General features: G+C 42.1%; 1 protein-coding gene across 1 annotated transcript in view; it reads right to left on the bottom strand.

Annotated features, from left to right (window-relative positions):
• Window positions 1-17,393, bottom strand: part of LOC138521051 (hepatocyte nuclear factor 4-beta-like) — a 395,333-nt gene that overhangs the window by 317,215 nt on the left and 60,725 nt on the right. The window contains exon 2 of the mRNA XM_069633573.1: window positions 1,334-1,505. Coding sequence (XP_069489674.1) covers window positions 1,334-1,505 — 172 coding nt within the window. The remainder of the gene's footprint in view (window positions 1-1,333; window positions 1,506-17,393) is intronic.

The following is a 17,393-nucleotide window of genomic DNA, read 5'->3' as shown; positions in this document are numbered from 1 at the left end:
GCAAATAATTAAGGATCACGCTTTTGATGGAATAATATTTTTTTAATTTGATCATGCCTGACTATGCTAAACTTATTTTTATCTTGGCGTATGCTTTTATGGCTTTAAGCTGGAATAAAGCTGATTTTTAATTTTGAAATTTGAATATCAGCTTTTTTAAATTCAACCATATTCTTCATTGATTATACTGAGCAGCAAATGGGAGATCTCTTGCATTAGATTAAGCAAAAGGCCAGGAATGCAAGAGGATGACAATGTGGTATCACACCTTATAAGGGATATCATACCCCCGCCTGTGCGTTATGAGGATATTGCAAGTCACCTTGGAGTTCTGTGACCTTATAGAGGAACTATAAAGGAACTGTGACCGTACAACATACACTTGAGGGGTACTGTATTACACATATTACAGCATAGTAGTGATATCACTACTCACCTGGAATAAGAAATTGACATCAGTACTGCATCTGTAATACGATATTACAGTCCTGTTGGAAAGACAAAAGGCCTGCTGCTTGAGCCAACACATAGCAGAAATCCAGCAACCTTTGGAGCAATTCATTTACTGTGACTAACTTCAAATCTTTCTTTCTTCTAAAATACCTTACTGTGATACATTACAGTCATTCATTTATCAGGGAACTCTTTATGGTAGAATGCTTTTTTTTTGTATTGCTGACATGAGGGCAAGAATCGTGCTGCATATTATCACTTACTTTAAAAAACAAAGGGCCTTATTACGACCCAGGCGGTAAGTTACCGCCTGGGCCGTGACTTTACCACCATGGCGTAAACTACGTTTACGCCATGGTGGTTGGCGGACCTACCGCCCCATTCCGAGGTCGGCGGGGCGGTAAGTCCCCAATCCCCATTTACCCTTCCCCATTCCCATTTTTGCCCCATAGGGCATAATGGGAGTGGGGAAGGCGTTAATTACGCCACCGTAAATTACGGTGGCGTAATTAACTCCATGGTCCCTTAGCGCCATGGATTTTAACACCTGCTAAAAGCAGGTGTTAAAAGCGCCATGGCGCTAAGGGACCTCGTAATTGGCGGTAAGGGGTCGGCGCAGCTAACGCTGGCGTAAACCCCTTACCGCCAGGGTCGTAATGAGGCCCAAAAAGTCTTTTAAATGCACACACATTACAAGCTTGATATCTTTTCCTCCAATCGGATTCTACATTCCTTATGTGCAGTAAATGATGTACATCCCCTGTGATTATTTACCGCCCTCTGCAGGTGGACCTTTTACAAGGTCTTCCTTTCCAGAATGTTCTACTGTCCAATAAGTTATGAAAATAAACTTGTGAGCATGTGGCAACCATTCCGGTACCTGCAGGTGTAGACGTGGTTTTTACGAACGCTTCTTCTGAAGAACCCTTTACAGCCGTCACAGCTGGACGCTCCGTAGTGCTTCCCCGTAGCTCGGTCCCCACAGATGGCACACAGACCATTGCCTCCATCACGGAGCAGGTTGGGGTTGTGCAGGTCTGTCGAAATGGTTTCTGTCAGGATACAAATGGCCGGGAATAACATTCAATGATGTTCATATTTCATAATGGTAAACCATTGAAAGGTCATGAGAGTAAATGACGGTGCTAACGCTATGTAAGTCAAGAAACAAATTCCCCAATATCAAGGTGAATTTCTTAACGGTCAACATATGAAAAGAAACTGTGTAAAATAGGACACCAGCGGCAAGTTTACTGAAACTTTGCAAAGATTGCCTTAGTGCAAAAAACATTGAAACATTGGGGTCTTATTAGAAAACCTTTGCACCATGGCGAGTTCAATTTTCCATTGTATTATCCCTGGTTCAAAAAACATAAACATTCACCGCATTTTGGCACCAGGGCTAAGTTGGCCCTAGTGCTTATACCATTTCGCGTTGCACTGGTGCAAAACGTATTGAAAGAATAGGTTTTGCCCTAGTGCGTATACCATGCAAAATTGCACTTGCCATGGTGCAGAGGTTTTCTAATATGGCCCAATGTTTTTTTCACTAAGGCAAACATGCCCTAGTGCTAATACCCTGCAAATCCCGGTAAATCCCTTAGACTTAGACCAATCATTAGAAGTCGCTGGTACAGACATGAAAGTTGCACTACTAAACACATGTTCTTTAGTTCAGCATGCAGCTGAGATAGATGACTATCTAATGGAAACCTGTACAGACATCTTGGCAGTTACAGAAACGGGTCTCCATTATGCAGCGGCTCACACAGCCACTCTTGCCACTCCCTTGGGCTATAAGATGATCAGAGCAGGCCAGATAGGCTGCAGAGGAGGAGGGGCGGCTCGTATTTTCAAAGAAAACCAACTCTTTCACTCAGTTAATATCCCAGACCTAGATGATAGTGATTCCACACTAGTACAATTAAGTGTGGATTGCAACACGTCTATGATTTTCCTAATTCGTTATGGACCACCGTACAAGATCCCTCATTTTGAGAAACAATTGTTAGCCCTTATGAACGAGATAGCTAAATTGGGGTACCAATGTTTTTCTTTTTTTCTTTCTGCCTGCGAGAAGCATTGCATTTCATAGCCTGACATTTTTTTTGTAATAAATAGACGCCGTGGACAGGCAAGGATAGTCCGTTTTCTCTTTCCGTGGCGGCCATAGTAAACAAAGAAAATGGTCACCATGAAAGGGGAGAAGGGACTACACGCAGTCTCTTCTCCCTTTCCATGGCGGCCATTATACCAAAGGGAAAAAAACATAAACAAAAAAAATGGCCACCATGGAAAGGGAGAAGTGACTACACATAATCCCTTCTCCCATTCCATGGCAGCCGCATCGGAAAGACAAAGATGCAGTGCAACGTGACCGGGCATACCATAAAGTAAAGCTTGAAAAAGCACCAATCGGTGCTTAGATTTCTATGAAAGTTCAGTGCGCCAGGGACTAATAGTAAAGAAGAATGCTTGGTTTACTGATGGGGGTCATAAATGCTAGAACGCAAAAAAGGGCATGAAAAACAAACACGCAGGCGACAAAAGCCTTGTCCTGCCAGCATAAATGCCTATAAGAAGGCCGCAATGGATTGTAAATTAATGATCTACTCAGCCAAATATGGCAACTATAATACTAGAATTAACAATAATAAGTCAAGCTCCAGAGAACTCTTTATTATATTGAAATAATTAGAAGGAAAAACGAGTCAGACCACTGAGGTGGAAAAGTGCAACCTCTGGTGCCAAAGCATTCAGAACAAATTAATCATAAAAGTATCCAAGCACCAGCAGGCAATTAGATCCTGACAACTGTCCAGGAAGGCCACCCTGCTTCCCTCAGATGCCCCCTGCATCACAAACAGGTCCTAACCTTCACACTGACCGATCTAGGTTTGCCTTTATGCAGCTCTCCGAAGATGAGGCATTACACATTGTTAAAATCTTATAGACAATGTCTCGTGTGAGTGATATTTGTCCTGCTAGTATCATCAAGGACTTGGATCTACTGATCCCATGGATTATCAAGATTGCTAATGCCTCATTTAGGGAGTCTTATGTGCCATCCGGCCTTTACAAGGCCTGGAGTATGCCTCTCTTAGAGAAGAGCAACCTGGACCCTGCAATAGCCAGTAATTATCGACCACTCCCTATTGTACCCTCTCTCCTGAAGATACTGGACTGAATAGCCTATCTCCAGTTTCAGGAGTTTGTTGAAACTAACAACCTACTTGACACCCATCAATCTGGCTTTCGTGCTGTGCACAATGCAGAGACAGCTCTCTTGGGCCAAATATCTAACATCGCAGGCATCGTGGAGAAAGGGCATACAACACTACTCATGCTGCTTGATCTCTCAGCAGCTTTTGATCTTTTAGACCATGCAATTCTTGCTGACAGATTAAGTGAAATTGCATGTTGCTCCAAGAGTGCTGTTGCCTTGATAAAATACTTGCTAGGCCCTGCTCTTCCAGAGTGACAATAGTTAACTATGAAATGCATCCGAGTCCTATAACCTGAGGTGTGCCACAGGGATCCTGCCGCTGGCCTATACCTTTCAACATTTACAATAGACCATTGCTGGATCTATGAGACAGTTTAGGCATTACGTATGCTAACTACGCTGATGATACTCAGATTCTTCTTGAGCTATCAGGCGTCTATACTCAAGAGTCCATAAATATAATCTATTTGTCTATTCAATCATGTATGGCTATCAACTACCTAGCCCTCAATGATAAGACTGAGTTATTGAAAGTTGGCCCAGGCCCACGATTGAAAGATTTGGACACCCCACATACTAATTTCTCCATCGCTGGCTGCACTATTGCAGTAGTCAACTACATAAATACCCTAGGAGTGTATCTAAATTTGCAGCTATCAATGAAGGATCACGACTCCCAACTATGTTCATCGTGCACGTACGTCATTAGGCTGTTGAGCCAGATTAAGCCTTTCCTATCAGAGGATAATAGATCTTTTTTGGCCAAAGCCCTCATTAATTCAAGATTGGATCATTGCAACAGCCTGCTGACAGGCACAAGCCGTGGGCACCTGCATGCCCTTCAACTCATCCCAAATGGAGCAGTGCGGGATGTCTGTGGCCCCTCTAAATAGGGCCATGTTACATCTGCTAGACGCTGCTTGCATTGGTTGCCAGTTGAACACAGGATTTGCACGAAATCCTCTCACTCACCTATTAATGTCAAACTGTTCGTCCATCTGTATCTGCTCCACCGATGTAAACTTCTGATCATTTTCTTCTACTTTTCTCTATTTTTCCTTCCTTCTCTCCTCTTGTTGGTTTGTCTGATTCTACATACTGTCGGCGTGATCTTTGTGCTTTTAACATGCCTTTATTTGTTATTTCTTGTATTTCTTGTCTTCCCTCTCATTCGTCATTTTCAGCTCTTTCTGCAAATGATGCTGCAATGCTGCTCTCTTCTTCTCTTTCTTCCTCAATTGATTCTTTGTATCTTGCCACTTCATTTACACCTTGTCGAAAATCGATGCGGCCCTGGCTTACTCCTCAGATTCGCACTATGCAATGAATTCTCTGCGTCCTGGAGCATCAATGGCGTTAAACACGGTCAGATGCTGATTCTTCTTCACATTCTTCATTTCACTCCCTTTATGATGGAGCTCTTCTCTTGGCTAAGCATTCTTTTTATTCTGATTGCCTTCCTTCTCAATCCTTTTCCAGACTCTTTCTCGTTTACCTTCTCCCCTTCTCCTGATCTTACTCTTAGTTGTACTCTTTCTGCGTCTGATTTTGCATCTTACTTTTCTATAAAAGTAGCCCCTTTTCGGGCTGCTATTGTCCCATCTCTCTCTTCTTCTACGGTTTCCTCTCCCTTTCATTCTGATGTTTTATCATCTTTTCTTCCAATTTCTCCTTCTGATACTACATTCCTACTGGCACAGGACCATCCCACAGCTGCTCCTTCTGATTGAATTCTCTCTTCACTTATTCTGAAGGTCTATCCCTAATTGGTATCTTTACTTACTTCTCTTTTTAATGTTCCTCTTCTTTCTTCTTCCTTTCCTTTTAAATATATTCCTCCTATCTTGAAAAATCACTGTCTGCAGTCATCTCTTCATTCAAACTCCAGGCCCTTCTTCCTTCTTCCTTATCTTTCTAAAATGTTATTACACTTATTCTATTCTCAAGTTTCTTCTTTTATTTCCGAGCATTTTATTCTTCCTAGTTTCAAATGTGGCTTCCTTCCTACGCATTCAACAGAAACTGCTCTTTTCCCAGTCTGCACATCTATACTCTCTTTTCACTATTTGAAACCATCTTCTGTTTTATTTTACTTGATTCATCTGCTGCATTTGACAGCATGGATCATACCTTACTTTTGCCATCTCTCTCATTGTTTGGGCTTTCTGGTTCTGTTCTATCTTGGTTTCATTCTTACTTGTCAAATCATACTTGTTCAGTATCTTGCAGTGGTAAATCTTCAGAGATTTTCATGTGATCCACCAAGGTTCTGTCCTGCGCTCTTACCTTTTTCTCTCTAGTCCTCTCCTCTTGCCTGTATTATTTCTTAATTGGACATATCTCTTCATTTTTCATGCTGATGATACTGAGCTTTTTCTTTCTTTTTCGTCTTATTCATCCATTTGGGATACTTTGACCCCTTGCCTTCTGGTCATTAAATCCTGGATGTCTGATCATTTTCTTGTTCTAAACTTTTCCAAGACAGAAGTTCTTTTCCTGCCAGCTGCTACAGTTCCTCCTGCCCCACACCTGCCTCAATTTCATTTCTCTGTTCTTTACTTCTTATTTCCTGTACTGCTCGAAATCTAGGTCTCTATCTAGACACTTATCTTTCTTTTTCTTATCATATCTTTTTGCTCACACTCTCATGCCGATTCCATCTTTTCAATATTTGTAAGGCTAGACGTTTTCTTCCTTTTGGAGAAGCTGTGTTCCTAATTACATCATTCATGTTTGTCCCTGCTTGTTTTACTGTTCCTGCACTCTGTTTGGTCTGCCAGCCGCATGGCTGGTTCCTCTTACAACTTCTTTCCTCTGTTCTATTTGTCTACTGTGCTCTCTTTCTTCCTGTGACTCTATTTCGTTGTCACTGTCGTCTCTTGGATAGTTGTCTTTTCATGCTCATCTTACCTTTATTTGCCTTTGTATGGTATTTAAGTGCCTTTATGGGCTTGCTTCTCCTTACCTTTCCTCTTTGGTATCTTTTTAGTGTCCTTCATGATCTCTTCGCTCTCAATCTCTTTTTCTTTGAAATGTTACTCGCCCTCCTTGTGCTAAATCTCACTTTCGTTCTTTTTCTTTACATGCTCCGTTGCATTGGAACACCCTTCCTCTTTCTTTGCGTTCATTGTCCTCGTGCTCACTCTTCCACACTGCTCTTAAAGACCATCTTCCTCAGCCTTGACTTCATTATATTGTTTCGATTGGAATTGTATTGTCTTGTGATATTATACTGCGCTTTGCAGTATAGTGCCTAATAAATGCAAACTAAAATATAAACAATACAAAAATACAAAACGGCCATGGGACCTCGATACCTGATGAATCGACTGAAGCCTGCACTACTGACAAGGTCACTGCGTTCCAATAATATATGATATGATAGGTTATTTATAACGCACTTAATAACCTGAGTTTTTTAGCGCGGACCCTAGAATCGAACCTCTGGTGCTCCATGCCGTCTTCTTTCCAAGGCGAGCACATTGCCCGTGAGCTATCCTCCTGAGAAATTCCAGCCACGGTTTAAGCTCCAAAGATTTTGCAGCACTAGCTCTCATGTTTGTTCCACTATGATCTGGAATGCTCTAGCAGCCTCCTGTCAGACTGGATCTGCCATTGTTCTTTTCCAACCTCAGGCTTTCTGGGAGTTCATTCCACATCTTAGGGCCAAAGTGGGCAATCGTTCAGCCTCAGCTGCGGTTTGTCCTTGGTTTGGGGTTGCACAGAAGACGCGCTGTTGCAGAGGTGACATTCATTCCTGGTGGCAAGGTACAGTTGGGTGCCTAAGGCGTTGCCCCAGTCCTTCTGACGGATGATGCAGACAGTTTGGGCTCTCTTGTTTTTTCTGGTGGGAAAGCAATGTAGGGCTTGATTTACAAATCGTTTTTGAATGGGACTTTCCCAGTCAAAAACGCTTTTGTAAACTAGGCCCATAGTGTTTTTAGACATGGGTAGATATGCTCACGTTTTCTCAAGCCCACGATCATGCCAACGGGCAAAATGAACTATTCTTAAGTGATATGCCTAAGGGGCAGAAAGCTTTTCAGTGCTTGAAGCCGACATGCTCCAACAGTCTGTCTCCGCCTTGTTTGTGTGGGAAGAGCCGATACAAAATCCAGTGTAAAACGGTGGGACCCAAAGAAAGTAGCAATATATTAGTAGTGTGTTATTGAATTCCTTTTGTACTGATGGGCTTCCAAAAACCCTTGCCTCCTCAGATCCCTTTGTTCCACCTCTTATGCACGAACTTTGCAATGATAATTGATATACAATAGAAAATAGAATGGACAAAGTGATCAATATATGAGTTGCATCAGAATGTATACAAAAGAACTTTTATGCCTTTCATGAAAGTGATAACTCATGCACTCCAGGGCCCTCATTATGTGTTGGGAGGTTCTTTTTAAAGAATTGACGAGTGCAGCAATTACCAATGCATATGCAGTAATTCTGACAATCGGCTTAATTAAAAGAAATCCACAGGCTTGGAAGAAATAGGTTTGGTTTTTAAGAAGTAGCTTTTGGAGTTCATCTGAAAAATCAGAGACATTATCCTTAAACATTTTGAATATGTATGTCCAACCTAGGTTTTGAGAATTGAATTGGGTTTTTGGACCGTAAAGGATCATAACGCTTCTGGACCATTTTTTATAATTCAAAAAAATAATATTTCTTGAAAGTTGCCTGCACGACACTGAAAGAGGGTGATGCAGTAATTCAGTAATATAGCCCCAGGTCTCTTGGTTGTAGCATCAGATAGAAGCTCAGGGTCCACAACCAAAAGGCTAGCTAGCCCCGAGTCCCGACAGTCCCAACATTAGCGAAGCCCCAGATTTTTTCCAGACCCAGCAACACCCCTGCAGTAATGTAATACATGATGTAGTTCCCCTCATAATAAAGTGTTAATTACCAACTGCTGTGTTCTCATGGATCTGCCACGAGGCAACCTATGCTAAGGCAATAATGTGGCAGTGGTAAAAGACTGGTATTTGTGAATACCAAGTGTTGTTAAAAATACACGGATTAATGTGGGCTATCAAGAGGACCCGTTTTGGCATAATACAGTTAACCTCTGTGATGGGTAAAGATTAACATAAGGCCAACATGCCCCCTTTCAAGAATGAGGTTTAGTCCTTTCATGACCTATCATCCATGAGGCATTGGCACACTGTGATGTAAAAGCTTGGACAATAATCCTTGGTATGTGCCCACTTCAGGAATGACCTGATGTCCATTCCTTGGGAAGGGCCTCCACACTTCTTCCCTGACTAACTTCTTGGATAAAGGGTATCCACATGGCAAAAGAGAGGCGGGGGTTGAAGTTCTGCTTAAGGCAGCGACGGCTTCCCCATTGGAGATGCCTTTGAACCAATTGACAGAAACAGCAAGAGCTGCGCAGGCAGATACACGCAGCTTCTGCTCTAACATATCCAGGTACACAAGATGTACCCGACATATCATCTGCCAAACTAACTCTCTCTCTCCCGTTCACACTATTTTTTGCTCTCTGTCTCACTCTACATCTCTGTCTTCCTCTGCCTTTGTGTTGCTGAGAGTCACAATACAAGTTGGGAGTTTCCTGAAGACACTTAAGCAGTTGCTAACAGCAGTGCAAGAAGAGAAAAATACTGATATCTTGACAGCGGGAAGGAAGCGGACTGTGCCTACTATCGAGTGGTTTCTATCATACGTTGTAGGTATACCAACAAGTGAAACGCATATTTTGTGATGTTGATACAATTAGGTTAAAATCAATAACCAATCATGTACCAACAATGGTAGCAGTCCTTTCTTTGTTGTTCCTTAGGTCTCTTTGCCCCATCTGCTACCGGTCCAAAAGGGCACCCATTCTTTTATTTAATGAAAGTGGAATTAGAGCAGCAGCAACGAAGGCATCGCCAGAGGTGAGGACTAGCGTAGTGTTTGACAACATAAATTGCCATAGCATGTCGCCTCAAGGAATGATGTCATCCACGGATGGCACTTTAACGAAGAGGAATATTTGAGAGGGTATGCATGGGCACTGCAGAGATTAATGGGGTTCTGACAGACTTTGTAAGGGGTCAAAGGACAGGCTGCAGGGTCCTCAATTGAGTTTTCTATTTTATGTTTGTACATATTGTAACTAAAATGCATGTTGAACCACACAACATTGCTTGGGGCTCAAAGAAGATACAGATTGTTGCTGTTGATATATGTGCCATCCTTTCCATGAAGGACAGATATTTTAGTTAAACAAATAGTGGTATATTCTCATCAAAATATGTAATTAAAAATTGAAATATTTTACTTGTGCTAACATTGCAAACAGGTTATTTTTAAAATGTGCAATGTTCATTTCTTCCAGTATATATTGTAGTCATAACAAGAATGCTACGCTTGTCTTAGAGAGCAAAGCTCATGGTGAAAACCTAGAATAGCCACATCCGTCATTTTCAGAAAGAAAGTTATCAATTCCAGATGCACTGTCTGGTATGTTGCAATTGTGCCCTTTCAAAATATCTATATGTGGGTGAAGGGGAAAATAACATAAACGAGGGTTCCAGCTGCAGTGCATACAACCAAAGAACATTTTTGGAACATAAGTAATACAACAGATATGTACATTTGACATATATAATATCTGTGACAAAGAGCATCACATGTGCTTGAATCACTAAGTACATAACGCACAATGGGCTGGGTGCGGATTTCATTTTTCACAACACTCACCCTAACATTAAACTCTATGTAATCATAAACCTACATACTTATTTTATGTATATGTATTTATAGTGTTATTGGTTAATTAAAACATTATACACTTTGTAAAATACAATATATACACGATTAAAATGTACAATATCAAACATTCATATCAAATATCCATAGGAAATGTCATAACATTATTATCAAATTACAATATCAGTAATCATGAACCTATATCCTTAATCAGGCAGCCTCAGCATTTGGATGCGAGGAAGAAATGGCTGTGACATCTGTCACTCCATGGGGGGAGGGGTCCAAAACTGGGAGCCATGTCGAATTTTAGCAGAGATGGGGTTGAATAAGGGACTCAGGGTTCAGATATCCTGTCCCCAATGTATATAACACCCGTAAATAATGATGTATATAGGGTGAGGGTACAACCAGAGAATGGAGTAGGAATCTACTGGGGGCTTTGGGTGGGATGCTGAAGAAGCCTAGAACTGAAGGTGGTTGTTAGGTCCATTGTATCATATTTCGCCTATGACTTGGGGGAGGGGTGGGCATGGGGGGTGGGCATGCAATGGCTGGTAAAGCCGGCTGTAGGGGCATCAGGATTTATGTTATTTCACAGCTTCACAGAACAGATATGGACAACTTTGTGTACATCAACTCTGGTGTACCTTAAGGTGCTAGTGTGAAGTTGTTACTCCCGGTGGAAATTTGTGGGTCTCTGCAGCATTATATGTTTATACCCCCCTAAGGTCGCTATCTCATTGGAGACCTTGTTTGAAACACTCAATATTTGTCGAAATGCTGCCTCCAGTGTTTGCCAAATACTTCAAGTATTGTTTTCAAAATTAATTTCAAAGCAAATGTCCTCCCTTGTTGGGGGATGGCAGTGGATACACCAAAGTCTCTGGGTGAACTGTTTCTGCTCCATGAAGAAAAAAGCACAGAGCCTTCAGTGCATTATGTGTAAAAGAGGGAGGGAGGAAGAAAGGTGGCATTTGGGACGTTCACATCCGTTTTTTGGGGGATGCCTATGGAGTGTTGTCCCATAAATTGAAGAAATGCACTAGTCCTCCCTTCACTCGAAGGACAAAACATGTTTACCTTGGTAGGTGGGGAGAAACACATTTAACTTACAACTTTTGGGTGGATGCCGGAATCATTGGGATTCGTTACTTCCAGCTTCTTGCTCCTCTTCATTGGAACACTCTTCCTCTATCTCTTCGATCTATCACTGTCTATTCTCTTTTTCGGGTCTCCTTGAAAAATCATCTTCTCCATTGTCCATGATTGTTTGCTTTCAGAACTGATACTTGAGTTCCCTTATATTTCAATATTTTTGTACCGTTTTTTTTTTTTTTATCTGTGTGCAGTGCTTTGGACAAAAGCGCTATGTAAGCTTTAATAAAATACAAATAAAATACAAATACAGATATTTCAAGTGAACAAATAGTCGTGTATCCTCAGCAAAATATGTTATTCAAAATGGAAACGTTTTAATTGGACTAATATTGCAAACAGGTTATTTTTAAAATGCACAATGTTCATTTCTTCCAGTAAATATTGTAGTCTTAACAAGAATGCTACACTTGTCTTACAAAGCAAAACTCTTGATCAAAACCTATAATAGCCATATCCGCCATTATCAGAATGTCGGAAACATTGGAATTTGAAAGTCAATTTGAACCTCTTAGTCATGTGGTATATGCCAGATTCCCAGAATACCGCTTGAGGTACACATCTCTTGACTATGATTAGCTGGTTGATAAAGATGGCTGGTGTGACACATACTGCTTGTTTTTCCTGTCACCGTTGAACTTCTCTTACGGGCATAGAGTTACAAAGCTCTGATTTGACATTTCAGCATGGATCATGAGGAGAACCCCGTCTGTGAACAAAGCCAGACTTTGCATAAAGCAGGTTGGGCTTTCGAACAAACAGTCTGGGGAGCGCTCCTTTTATTGCACCTTTACCTTGAAGTAATGCAGGCAAAAGGTGAGTGACACGATGACGGATGCAAACAACAAGAGTCTCTGGACAACATTTCCAAAGCATTGCCTCCTCGCCCTTCCCAGAAGGACTAGCTTGCTTTTAAGAAGGTGTAGCCTTACCCAACTATGCTTTGCCCCGGCTAAGAGATGGCTCAGTGCATGTTGAGCGCTAGAGATATCATCTTACTCAGTCACTCATCTGGACACTCACTTGTTCGCCTACTCACACATGTTTTCATTGATATCAATAGATTGCTTTCTTTCAGTATTTTACAAATTATTTGTGGCAGGTTCCATTCAGGTTAAACAAGACTAAACACCCAAAAATGCAATAGTTTGTTAAATGAACACTCTGGTGTGTGTATAGTGGTCAGCTCATATTACTTACTATGCTTGTTGTTGGCTGGAAATCATGATACGTGCTTGTTTTTCTTCTAAACACTGCCTCTCTTTATAGTATTTCATCTATGTTGCTCTAATTGTTATATTGCTGCCAGTCAGATAGTTGTACCTAATTTGTGGGTGGGTTATTAATCGAGCAACCGGCCTGTTGCTTCTGAGAGACCCTATACTAATATAAAAGAGTCGGCCCTGGCTTCTATATGTGTGGAATCTTCCTAATCAGAGGAGCCGATACCGGCCAAATGAGTAAAACATTCACCCAATCAGGAGGCCGGAATATTTTGGAAGACTGAGTGGCTAAAATGGCCAGTGGAGTATCTTTGCTGAACATGTTGGGTGGACATGACATCTAAAGGAAAGGGGCCCCTTCCAAATGAGGGGGACAACATGGTGTGCCGCGAAAGTTGGGGGGGACAAACACCCATGTCCCCCCTAAAACTATGCCCATGAAAATGGCAAACACAGCTATTCAGCAGGGTGTGGAATGTCCCATTTCCTGATTGTCTGACGGTGCTGTGCGCCTGGCGGACTTCCATGGATTTTACTTGTAAATGTACGGGATTATGTTGTATCTTGCTCCCCAGCAAGATGTGCCTGAATCAGAGATGACAAGGAGCAGGAACCAGACTGACCCATGGTAAGTACAAACAGAATAGATGCTTTATTGCGTTAGTTGCATAGCTGCAGTTCATAAAGGTGGGAGAGAAGGTTTTAAGCATCTGCCCTGGTTCCCTGCCATACTCCAAGTTCCTAACCGTCAACTCTGGAACCCCTAGGCCCTAAGCACTCCACATTCCACAAAGCATTCCAAAGGGCCTAGTTTGCATACACAGACATAGTGGGTCATTACGACCCAGGCGGTAAGTACGCCAACTTTACCACCATGGTGTAAACTATGTTTACACCATGGTGGATGGCGGATTTACCGCCCCATTCCAAGGTGAGTGGGGCGGTAAATCCCCATTTCCCATTTTACCCTTCCCCATTCCCATTTTTGCCCCATAGGGCATAATGGGAGTGGGGAAGGCGCTAATTACGCCACCGTAAATTACGGTGGCTTAATTAGCACCAAGGCGGTTTAGCGCCATGGATTTTAACGGCTGCTAAAAGCAGCCGTTAAAATCGGAATCAGGCGTTAAGGGTTAACGACGGCGTTAACCCTTAACGCCTGAGTTGTAATGAGGCCCTAGCATTCAAGATACAACAGATTACCATGAAGAAGTGGTTGAAATTGAAAGAGGGGACATCTTCCACTGCTGCTTCCGCTGCTGACATTTTACCCACCCCTAGTAACTACCATCTTGTTTTCACATTGGCAATGGCTTCAGCGTCCAAAGCGTCACTTCTCAATTTGAGCTGTCTAGCACTAAGAATACCTGTGTCGTCATTTCTTTAGACAGGACTCGAACTTCATTCCCCTTGGAAAGGAGACCATCTCTACTGGACTGGTGGGATACTTTTACCGCTGAGACTTAGCAGCCTACTCCGCCCGTTTTGCATAAGATGTAGTACATGTGCTGTGAGGTAACCATGCTCGTGATGTCTCTGCACTTCAGCAAGACTGTGGGCATCCTTTGAATATGGCTGCCGATATATCCCATACCCATGGGAGGCACTTTCAGACAATTCTGGGTTTTTACCAACAGCATTTTGCATCACAGAATTTGTGGGCTCATACCCATAGTTTCTGGAATGCACAACGATGCTGACAGAAATGGAAGGGTAGATTGAAGTTGCCACCCAGCACCTTGGGTGACCCGTTGCAGCCATGTCCCTGTGGACGGCTCTGTGTGGCATGCTGTGACTAACAAAGCACAAAGAAAAACAAATAAAATATCTTAAAAGCAAGGGCAACTGTAGCTTTTGATACGTATCTCAGTTGGGTTTCGTGCTTTTCATCATTCCCTGATTATTGACTTGCTGCAACCTCAACTTTTCGATAAACGTTATCAAATGTAGTGCACAATGGCTCTCTGATGCAATGAAATATCATCCGATGGCACTTCCGGTGATGTCGTCCAATGTTTAAAGGTCATGTAATATCAATGTTATCGGCCTTTATCAGTTGTGTGCAATGGGGCCAGAGTTCAGCAGTTTGCTTACATCTAATCTTCTCCGTTCCAGCAGAAATCTAATGCATTTTCACATGATTTCCTAACAAGCTACCAGGCACTAATATTATTAAGGCTGAGCAGCCAATCAGGTCACTCTGATTGCTGGCATTACCTACAGGTACAGATCCTCGTTTGGAGCAGCCTGGTTGGCTGTTGGGCCTTATGCCTCCAAACCAGTATGTCATTGTCCCTTTGCCAGCCCCACACCAGCCCAACACATGTTCTCTCCCACCTGCCAATACCACCCCTGCCCCCGCCCACACTGCACCTACTCCCCACCCACTTTACTCACCACAGCCACTGTTATCAATGGCATCGCCATCTCAGGCCACCATGCAAATAGACAACAGGTTCCACATTTGTATCCACTGTGGCCAACTTTTTGATAGGTTTGCAGCATTGGGGTGAGAAAACACCGGTAATTTGCTTTGCACTGCCTGTATTTTAACCAAGAAATGTCCTTTACCACCTGGCCATTAGCCCACCAAGTACGGCCCGTCAATCTCCTCATTGCTGCTTAAGTAAATCCAAGCTTTGTTCCAATTTGGCTGCATGTTTACCTCCTCGTCTAACCTGTAAAACAATTGGAAAGCAGTGCTCTCGTCTTCTCGTCTGTCCAATGTCAGGGATAAGATGCTTATCCCGTACTATTTTGAATTGCTGTGCATTCTAGCACATCTTGGGGAAATGAAAACTACATGGACAAAACAATCTCATTATTATTTTATTTTATTTGGAGAGTTGCAGCGTACAATGTTATTTTCCGCCGCAATTAAAAGATGTGTTAGAGTCTGAGTAGGTCTGAGGGCAGAATGGGATTCTGCACCAGAAACCCATGTCAAGGAGCCCCCCTGCTGAAAGAAACTGGCATGTCTTTGGGGGTCTCCTGAATGTTGGAGCTGCAGGTGGAGATTTGGAGGAAGTAGAGTTTCCAAAGAGGAGACTTGACAACAGGGGACGGCTGGCAACATGTAGCCTGGGGGGCAAGTTTGCTTTTCTGGCCCATAATTCAATGGCCCAAGCCCACGGTGCAGTGGCACCAATTTACAGAACAAGTAATCTGAATACCAACCTCTCTACCTCCCACACATTTGCAAGTATATATAGAAGACATTAATGATATTACTTTTCTTTTATGCAACATATTTTCCAGTTATGTTTAAGGTTTCTTAGAGACCCTGACCCCTGGAAATTCTCCCACTTACTAAACATTATAACATTATTTCACCAGGATAATATAATTGGTAAATTAAAAGCTACAGAATTCATTGGTGCAGCAAAGCCATTGTTGAACCCGGAAGTCTGGGTTTGCTCTCAGAGTCAGACATGAGCTGGCATGGAAAAAGACCCATACATGGCATCCTGCCTCCTCATCGGAGTGCCCAAAACCCATACCTGCACCCTGTGCACCTACTCCCCACAATATAAGACCCTCACTTTTCACCCTGCCTAACATATATTGTGAACATTATTTAGAGAACAGCACTATAAAGTATATAACCATATGAGTGAGGCTTTCGCTACAAATAGTTAAAGAAAATAAGGCACAGTGATGGAAAGTGGTTTGCTCAGGATCACATAACATATGAAGTGTTAAAGGTGGGGAGTTGAGCCCTGTGTTCCTGGATCCACAGTCTCCAATTCAGAAAGCAGGGGAGACTTCATCTTCTTCTATTCCATCTTCAATATTAAAACAAAAACATGTTTTCTGCAACGATTTTATTCAAGTGCTAACCTAGCATGCTGTTCAATGAATCTGGTTTTCAAAATACCACTGTATCTACAAGGGTGAGTGGCAATAGTTTCTTTTTAGTATAGGCCCTTTTTATTTGACAAGACTCCACAAGGACTGCCTTATTATTATTTTATGGTCGTAGCTTGCACCCATCTTAGATTGAGGTTTAGATTAGGCATTTTTCTCACTCATTATGCAGTTTAATAAACACCCTTGAAGTGTGATCACTTGTGTTTGTCTTTACTATTGCCACCATGAGTTCTTTACATTACCCATATCATCCTAAACGGGTCAGAATGTACCAATGTGTGCATAAAGAAAATCAATAGTAGTGATATGATCCTCTACTGTACATAATCCTTTTCCCCCTTCACATTGATGCTGAAAATTACTCCAAAAAATGTTAAAGCACCTTTTTACATTACCACCATCAGAGGTGGTAATTCTGAAATACCACTGGAGCTATCCCAGAAATACCACCTCTGCTGGTGGTAAACAATTAGCAGGGTGGATTTCCAGAAATACCATGGTCAGAGCTGGTAACTTTCTTCAGCAGTATTAAAATATTCTCCCAACTCTGAATGACCCCCCTTAGTTTGTAGTCTTCTAACAATTAGTACCTGAATAATACATCTTTCTATGTGTGTCTTTCAACTGCATCCAAAAGTAAGTACCACAAACAGTCTAACAGCCATTTCTCTAATCACTATATAAGTATCACCCATGAGTGCTATTCAGGGTGCTATTAAACTCTTTCCACCTGAATACATTGGTGA

Source organism: Ambystoma mexicanum, chromosome 1q, assembly GCF_040938575.1.
Source record: "Ambystoma mexicanum isolate Mex_15411 chromosome 1q, UKY_AmexF1_1, whole genome shotgun sequence".
Classification (NCBI taxonomy): Eukaryota; Metazoa; Chordata; class Amphibia; order Caudata; family Ambystomatidae; genus Ambystoma; species Ambystoma mexicanum.
Note: the sequence above shows the minus strand (reverse complement) of the source record. Positions and strands in the feature narration are given on the sequence as shown.